The 9,112-nt window shown below is 45.4% G+C and overlaps 1 protein-coding gene across 1 annotated transcript in view; it reads right to left on the bottom strand.

Annotated features, from left to right (window-relative positions):
- Window positions 1–3,925: 3,925 nt before the first annotated feature.
- The window catches only part of dlgap2b (discs, large (Drosophila) homolog-associated protein 2b), a 30,575-nt gene continuing 25,388 nt past the window's right edge, over window positions 3,926–9,112 (bottom strand). Inside the window, exons 6-11 of the mRNA XM_067241371.1 lie at window positions 8,420–8,784; window positions 7,125–7,210; window positions 6,340–6,746; window positions 5,851–5,942; window positions 4,385–4,537; window positions 3,926–4,141 (exon numbers count right to left, since the gene is read on the bottom strand). Coding sequence (XP_067097472.1) covers window positions 3,926–4,141; window positions 4,385–4,537; window positions 5,851–5,942; window positions 6,340–6,746; window positions 7,125–7,210; window positions 8,420–8,784 — 1,319 coding nt within the window. The remainder of the gene's footprint in view (window positions 4,142–4,384; window positions 4,538–5,850; window positions 5,943–6,339; window positions 6,747–7,124; window positions 7,211–8,419; window positions 8,785–9,112) is intronic.

Genomic DNA, 9,112 nt, shown 5'->3' with positions numbered 1-9,112 from the left:
TTCCATCCCATAAAATGTACTGTAGGTGACAACTAATGCATTCACAACTGAATGAAAAGATAGCTTCAGTACTCAGACCTGCCTAAAATACATGGTTATGTGCAGCCCATAAGAGGTGCTGCTGCATAGGACATAGGCATGACAAAGTGCTCTGGTTGGACTTGGGTACAAATATCCCCTATCCTCCTATACACTGAACCATGAGGTAAATAGCTGTTTGTTCACCTGCCTGTTGTATGAAACACTATTGCACTTTTGAGCAGGTCAAGTTTTGTCAGTCTCTAGTTTCTATCAGTGATATTCTCAGAGTAATGTGATGAGATTATGTGGCAAAGAAGAATCGGGTGATATCGAACAATGACATTGAATGTCTGGTGAGGTGTTTTTCCCCATAGGCCACATACACACCCACATGCACCCACACCCACATACACCCACGCACACATGCACGCACACCCACGCGCATGTGCGCATGCACACACACACATCTACGCACACACAGATGCACTAGTTTCCCTTATGACCTAGTGACTGAACTTTAGTTTGGAATAGTAATCAATCTTCCTTATACATTATCAAGGGGTCATCTCAAAACCTTTCAATTAATAATAACTTTAATTATTATTATTATTAAAAATAACTATATAACTCTATAACATATTATATTTAAGATCCAGTCCTACCAAGTGTTTCATTTGTGCTGTGGTTATACAATGGAATTCACCAAAAATAATCAAATTAAGATTATACAATGCTTTTTAAACAAGTCAAGCACCTCATCACTACCAGCCCTTTGTAATGGTGTCATCAATCAAATCAGGTAGCCTGTGGGAACCAAGCACTCTAAGATACACTGCACGCTGTCCTAACTTATCAACTTCACATATTTATTCTAAGTCCCACTGTGTATGAGTCAGATTTTAAGGCACCTAAGGATTCTTTCATCAATTACGTTGTTGCCAAACGTTTGGCCCCTCTCCCCACAAAAAAAGCACACAACACAAATCTATGAAACATAGAACATTTCTGGAGTTTATCGCTCTCACGATGTCACGTTAAAATTTAACAATTATTAAAGATGCAGAACAAGCAAACCGTTTATATGAGGGTTGTAATATGACAAAGCCCTGTAAACAACTTGGAAGAATAAAAAAAATGCTTACCCCTAATATCATTTTATATCAACTTTTATATTTTGTACCATCTGTATGTGACTAAGTAACTGTACTGCATATTACTTCACATGCAGCAGTCGTGGACCCTGTGGTTTTGAATGTACCCCTCTGATGGTGAAGGTGCCCAGAAATAATACACCAGGTCCAAAAGACATTGCCACAGTGCAACCTGGGAGCAGAAACAGTAGAGGTGACATAATTTGTCTTTGAGACTTTGCAGTTCCCAGGTCGTATCCAGCTAGTTTCCATTTACTCTATTTCCAGCTAAATGTCTCTCACTGCCATGTGTGCATGATGTTTATTACTAAAACCAAACATGTAACAAAATACTATTAGACTCGTAGACAGCACCTAGACATCTTATTCAATATTTGTTTTTTTTTTGCATTGTTAGGGACTACATTCATGAGTGTTTTTGCTTTGAGGTGTGTTTAAGGCCGTCTGGTAAAGTAAGGGTTTCATAGCGAACACAGCATCACCACACAAAATTAATGCACCCAAACTACCGAAGCAGGAAGTGATTTCTAAAGAGACCACCTGTCTCATTTCTGTAGATTGTCTGACAATTTAAAACACTAGTTAATGTTCTACCTCAGACAGCATCTCCTCTAGTCAACAAAGACACCGCATGATACTTTGTCAGCTCAACAACCTTCCTATGACTTTAACAGACCACTATTCCTCACCAGATAACAAGTGTAGTACTACAAATCGTGGGCAACAATGTTTTACAATGAATCACCTACTTTATGTCAAATGGGGTTTTGCCCAAATCATCTGTGGATGTGTATATGGACATGAAATGAAATTGAACACAGCTATCAGTTTCTTAGACTAGTTGGTATAGTGTTAATGGGTAGGTACAGTACTGGATATTGAGCCAATCAGCTCTTTGCCTGGATGAGGGCCAAGTTTTGTCTTCAGTTTAAAGTTGGTGGAATGTCAGAGTGACGTAATAGCAACGCCAGTAAAACATCAATACCACCTTACTCTGTGGGTGGTCCAGTAGTCCAGCTTAGAGACAGGTAGAAACACATTACTGTCAGATATTAAAATAACATTTCCTATACTTCACTCTTTCTATAACATTTAGGAAAAAAAGAAAACATTTAGCTTTTGCTTTTTTTTTTGCCTTTTTTTTTTTTTTGCTCAAGTTACAATCCACCACAAGTTCTGAAGAGATAAAATGGGCACCATGTTAGTAAATCTCTATTTAAAAAGTCCTGGAGTGTGTGTGCACATAGGACTGGGTAAAGGACAATAGTTTTAGAGTAAAAAGCAGCACCATTTACTAGTAACTGAATAGTGTTAAAGTGTCTTTTGCACCTGTCTGTCCTAGACTGCTTCAGTAGTTCCAAAACAGATGTAAAATACTTTACTATTATGTGCCAGATATGCATGTGGTCCCTACATATTGTTTTATTTTCTATGTACATGTAGTAGGATAGAACCTCTACAACCAACATAACACAATTGTAGCTAAACTAGGAGTTGGATTTTGGTCTCTGGGTGTAAAATAGATGTTTTTTCAATGTCGTCTTTACAATCACATACTGTAATGTAGAATATGACAGAATGCCGTAAAAGAGTTAAATGAAACACAGATGGGCTGGCTGCATATGGAATACTCTAGGTGAATGTTAGTCATATTTATAAATTCTTCATATCCGTCCTTGCAATTCAACTGCAACAATATCAAGTGAGCGTCATATACTACATTTCCCTTGGAAATACAAACATGGATGTTATTTAAGGTTCAAAACTGCATTCTATCACAATTCATCTATTCAGACTCAATAATCACTTCCTCTTTGTGTGACCTTTTTGCGATGGACTGCAATGGTAAATGAAACAGTACAATTTGAAAACATGTTACCATAACATGCTGAACAACTGCATGTCAGTCTTTTTGTTCAGATCTCATTTCACAGCAACCTTAGTCTATGGCTGCCGCTAGCCCAGTAAGAATTGGTGAGTGTGAGTGTGTCCCAGGGCTAACGATGGCCTCCACCAGGAGACTGCTGTGTAACAACATCACATGTGATGACTCCACCACCCCCCAACAGCAACACATATTCTAATAGCAGTTGTCTATCACTCTCCCTCTGCCCCCGCCCCCCGTGTCCCCCCTTTAACTGTCAAACTCTAAGTGCTGTCTGTCTATCGCCGCAGTGAGTCATCACCTCAGTGCTAACACTGTGATGGCCTCTACACAAGGTGCTTCAGCCCAAGACCACTGTTGCTGGTGAGATTCTTTAGAAAAAGTTGCACTTTGTGATTCCCTTTGAACATGGTGGGGAAACAGAATAACACAGATTAACCCTTACTAACCCAGAGGCTCACCAATGATGATGAAAACAAAGCTCTTCAGGGTGATTGTAGCGAAAACCAAACCAAAAAACTCCACTGTAAGTTTTTTGGTAACTGTAATCTATACCTAAATTAATTTTGAATGGAATATTCTAGTTCTGTTAAAGGGGAAAGGAGTGGCAGCTCGTTGGCATGGTGACAGACATTCCCTCTGCGTCATTGGGAGGGTCCAACCATAGAACGGCGAGGAATGGACAGAACTGTGAGCAGGGAGTGACAGAGAGAGAACTGAAAGATGCTGGCACAGATGGGTGGAGGCAGATGGGTGGAGGGAGATGGGTGAGGCCACTGGCTGAGGGCCGGTGTAGAGGGAGGGTCACTTTGGGGAGCACATTTGAGGGGAAAAACGCGGTGTGGGGTGGGGGATATATCCTCGGACCTCAAAGGCGGGTCTGGGCCTCGGGGATGTAGATCTCGATGCTGTCTGCCCTCTCTGTGGCTGAGTTCTGTCTGAAGGAGGCGGCACGCTTGGCCGCCATCAGACGTCGCCGGGCCTCCTGCCGCTGGCGGTCCTGGAGGTCCAGGGAGCGCTCCCGCATCACGCCGCCACGCCCCTTAGGGGGCCTCTTTGGCAGGGGCGGCGGCCACTTCTTCTCCTGCGAGAGAGGGAGGAGAACGGAGGAGCCAGGATTAACTGGGGGGGTAACTGGTGTTCTTCACTCTGCCAGTGTGCCACAGCAACATGTTGGTCACTTGGGTATCATGAAACGCTCTTTGTTTTATCCTCTTTGCGTTAGCAGCTGGCTCACAGACAGTTTGAGTGAGAGGGAGAAGAGAGGGATGAGTGCAGGGGAGACCAGTAGGGGCACCAGGTGCATGGCTGAGTCACTGCCACCCACCTTCTTCTCCGGACTCTCCACCGGTCGCCACTCATTGCTCTTGATCTGCTGCAGCTCGTCAAATTTGGCAGTGACGTCGTCAATGGAGAGCTGCAACAAGTCCCAGAATCCAGCCAGATCCTGAGAAGTGGGTCGGGGCATGGCGCTGGGGTCCTAGGAAGGGGGGTGGGGGGAGGCAGAGAACAACAGGTGAGTTGGTGTCTATCTAATTCTCCTGAAGCTTTGGTAGTAGCAGGTAGGTATTTTATAGTTACAATATAATATAGTTAGATTGATATAAGAATCCTTAAAATAATAGTCTTGTTTTAGCTTAGACTGCCATTACAATCCCACACCCACCATTGCAACAGTTGTATTATACAGAATAACCACTAGATGTCATTCTTTACCAGTTCAAGGCTTGAATGTCTCACTTTGCACCATGCAGGCTGATCTATAGAAGGACAGTAACGTTACTGCCATTCCTCCTCTCTCCGCTAGGTGTCTGAGTGTTGCTCGATCACTTAGACACGTTTGAGAGCTCAGAGCAATCTAAGCCCTGTCACAGTGAGTGTGGGACTTCATCCATCATTCCATTATCTCCGAGGAGAAGGAAGAGAGAGCCCACGGCCCACAGAAAAGAGAGCAAAACAGCAGCTTTAAGGTATCATACTCAACAGACGGGTGGCGCACGCTATGGAGAGAGAGAAGGCTCAACAACACGCTCCTTTAACTTTATGCCTTTCGCCGAAAAAGGAAAATTGCTGTGTAAGCATGTGAATGACACTGTGTGAAGAGACACTTTCACGCTCTCTCTCTTCTCTCTCTCTTCTCTCTCCTTTCTCTCTCTCCTCTCTCTCTCTCTCTCTCTCTCTCTCTCTCCTCTCTCTCTCTCTCCTCTCTCACGCACACACACACACACAAACACACATACACACCGATCAAAAATTATCAGTTCCTCTTAAACAAGGTTGTAGTACAGACTTTAGGATCTCACCCATATGTCATGAATAACCCCTCTTACCCCATACAGCTTGAACCTCTACAGGGTAACTAGTGTTAGATCTTATGAAAACATGAAAATGTCCTGGCTGCCCGTGAAGTTAATTATAAAAGGCAGTCAGAAGCCCACGTCCTATTGCAGTTGTTGTCTGGGCGCATTAAAGGACAGTGAGAGCGCAGGAGCTCTGCTTCCTATTGTAATTCCCATCCTGCTCAGTGATGGGGTCAATACAGGCACAAGGTTTGTATCCAGATCGATTCTGACTGACTGTTTGTGAAAGACGTTACTGCTGCATCAGGTCCAGTAGTTTGTTTCTTCAGAGTTGGAAACTTCTTAACTGGTTCAAACCAGGGAGACTTGTTTTTTGGAGTTAGGAGGTTCTGGATTGTACTTTAACAAAGCATACATAGCATGTCCAGTATGTTTTCACAAACACACACACACACAAATGCACAGCATTCTAAGGTTTGTGCTGGACACTTACCAGATTTTGCTGACACAGCCAGTAGAACTGCTGGAATTTTTGAGACATGAGAAGTTGTGCACTGCCCACTGCACTTCTGATTTTACCTAAGACTGGATGATATACACATACACAGACATATACACATGCACAAACACATCACTCCTGACTCAAATATTGGCACACTCAAATTAATCACTGATCTAATAAATCATTAATGATTTGAATTTTGCATAAAGCTAGTCCAGCATCAGGAGCTTGGACTAATGAGACTAACATGGAACAAACAATCATTATTATCAACCAAAACAAACATGCTTGTTAGTTATATTGGGGTATTACGTCCACATACGAGAATTACGGTTTACAAATGTAATTGTTAATACTCATTTAAAATGCCAAAATGATTGGAAAATTGATCAGTTAATGGATTACGAGGTGACATTCACCCTAAGAGCAGCCCCTACTTAGTACACTAGTACATGTCTTTACCCGGCAGAGGACACTCACTCTCCTCCGACAGGTCGTGCTCCTCTGCCTCCCTCTCCATATCTTTGCACCATCCCTCCAATCTCTTGGTCTCGTTGTGGAGCAGCTGCATGAACCAGCTCCCGTCCCTGCGAAGGGGGGACGCTCGGCCTGCGTCTGCCCCCTCCAGGCTGGGCTCCCCCAGCCACGACTCGGGTTGGGGGCTGGGGGGCCCGCTGGAGGGCCGGTAGTCCTCCCGGTAGCTGAACAGGCCCTGGGTGCGCACGGTGCGGACGGCCCCGTACTGTGTGGGCGTGCTGGGCTCCGAGTGGCGCTGGAAGCCCCCACCAAACTGCAGGCCCTTGTCCTCCATGGTGGGGAAGCCCTCCAGCTCCATGTCCGCCTGCACGGCCGTGGTCACGCTGTTGGAGCGCTTGAACCTACCGTGTCTGAGAGACACAAATGAAAGCACATATCGACGTAGAAACACACACACACACAGACAAACACACAGAGATGGACACACACTCAGAAACACACACAAATGGACACCACAGGGACACACCCACACAGAAAAATGAGAAGACAAACGCATTTGAAATGCAACACACATACGTATACCATCTACAAAACCCAACACATTTGGCAGTAAAGACAACAGTTGCTGTTTCACAACCTGGTAGTACAGTACTGAAACAATTAGGATAATGGAGTTATTAGTGTGTGGTGTATGTGTGGTGTGTGTGTGGTGTGTGTGTGGTGTGTGTGTGGTGTGGTGTGTGTGGTGTGTGTGTGGTGTGTGTGTGGTGTGTGTGTGGGCCCCCTACCGCTTCTCATCCTCCACCTGTATCCCTACAGAATGGTACTGAGGAAGACCTTTACTCTCTGACTCAGAGTCTGTTGCAGTTTCCACCTAATGAGAATTAAAGAGAGAGAGAGAGAGAGAGAGAGAGAGAGAGAGAGAGAGAGAGAGAGAGAGAGAGAGAGAGAGAGAGAGAGAGAGAGAGAGAGAGAGAGAGAGAGAGAGAGAGAGAGAGAGAGAGAGAGAGAGAGAGAGAGAGAGAGAGAGAAAATGGTGTGTACATTATTGGATGGAGATAGTGGAGTAAAGCCCTTCAGGCGATTGTCATGAGAGTTGTTGATCCCCAGTAAACGGCTACCCCTCCCTGGGAGTGATGTGTTATGGGACGGCCCCTCCCCATTTCTCTATGCATGGTTTACTTTATCAACAGTACAACACCACCCCTCGGGCATTGTTTGAATTTGTGCTGCTCTGGGGATTTTCATTTCATGGATGTAATGGGATAGTAGTTACAATGTTTGGACTCATTTGAATAATGAAGTGGTGCTATGTCCTAGGCGACTAACATTTAGGAGCGGTCATACCAGGTGATGAGTGTTTGGTCATGTTGTTGATGATGATGGTATGGTTGAAGATGAGGATGATGATGCACTTCTTTCTAGTCATCCTTTATACTGTGTAGTTGAAAAGGAAAGAAAAGTAACCTAAAAATATATTATATATATATATATTTCCTGTGTATAAGAAAGCAACGGGAAGTGCAATACAACATTTGGACCAAAGGAATCCTAAACAATTAATTATTATTATGAAGTAATGACATTTCCCTCATTAGGGTTGATTTGTTACCTGTGTAAAAGAGATAACACAATCACACGGCAATACAACTATAAATAAACACGGGGGAAATATTTTCATTGAAGGCTATTTCTCACTATTAGTCATGAGTAGGTAAGGTGGTTTGGCTGTGAGTTCTATTAAACTGCCAGCCTGTTTCTGGCTCCCTGGGTAGCCTGATGGCTGGAGCACCGTGCAGTCATCAATCCTGATTGGTTAGGGCTACTGCAGGTCAATCCTGATTGGTTAGGGCCACTGCAGGTCAGCTTGAGATGGTCTCTTCACAGCAGACTTTGTTTAATGAATGAGTGTGTGTGAAAGCGGATGTGTGCATGTGTGAGGGTGAGGTCTGAATACTCACTTCCGTGAGTGAGTATGTGTGTGTGTGTGACTGTATCTGGGCATGTATGCTTGTCTCTGTAGTTTGGTGTAGCCATATGTTCGTATGTGTCAGTCTGTCTGTGCCCGTCGGCTGTGTGTTACCTGTATGCCAATGGAGGAGCGTGGCGTTTTGAGGTATTCCTCCGCCTTGGAAACCAGTACCGCCTTGTCGCACGTCTGCACGGAGATGTGGCTGCCCGTAGAGGCGTGGCGCTTGCTCGCCGCCACCGTCTCCATGGCGAGCGTGACAGCCTTGGCGCTGTCCAGGCTGTCAGTGGAGTTGTAGGCGCTCCGGGCCAGCCCGTCCCCAGCCCACAGGACGCCACCCCGTGGCTGCCTCCCCTCGTGGTAGGCATCCTGGGTGGACTCTGTGCTGCTCTGCGCCGTCACCGAGATGACGGGCTTGGTGGTGGTCCTGGGCGGCACAGGTGGGGGGGTCTTGGTGTAGCCGGGGGCGTATGTCACCTCTGGGATGGGGTGTGGGGGGGGGGGGGGGTCAGAAAATAACAGCAGAGCTTTAAGACTCAGAATGTGGAACCCGGAGGAAAGCCAAGGGGTCAGTAGGAGGCTCGCGCCTGCACACGCTTCTGGGCGCATGCTCCCACACGTCACACTCCTCCGTCCTGTTTTTCATCGCTTAGCGACGTGAGACGACGTAAAAAGACGCAGAAAGGAGAAAGGACCAATCAGAACCCAGCCACGGACACTCAGGGAATCTCGCTGAGCTGGACTTTTGGCTGACACCGACGGTATCTTCCTGGCTAACAAGCAGCTCTGTTTACACCTGCGTCTGAG

This window comes from Osmerus mordax, chromosome 8, assembly GCF_038355195.1.
Source record: "Osmerus mordax isolate fOsmMor3 chromosome 8, fOsmMor3.pri, whole genome shotgun sequence".
In the NCBI taxonomy this organism is placed as follows: Eukaryota; Metazoa; Chordata; class Actinopteri; order Osmeriformes; family Osmeridae; genus Osmerus; species Osmerus mordax.
This window is presented reverse-complemented; position numbering and strand designations above follow the sequence as displayed.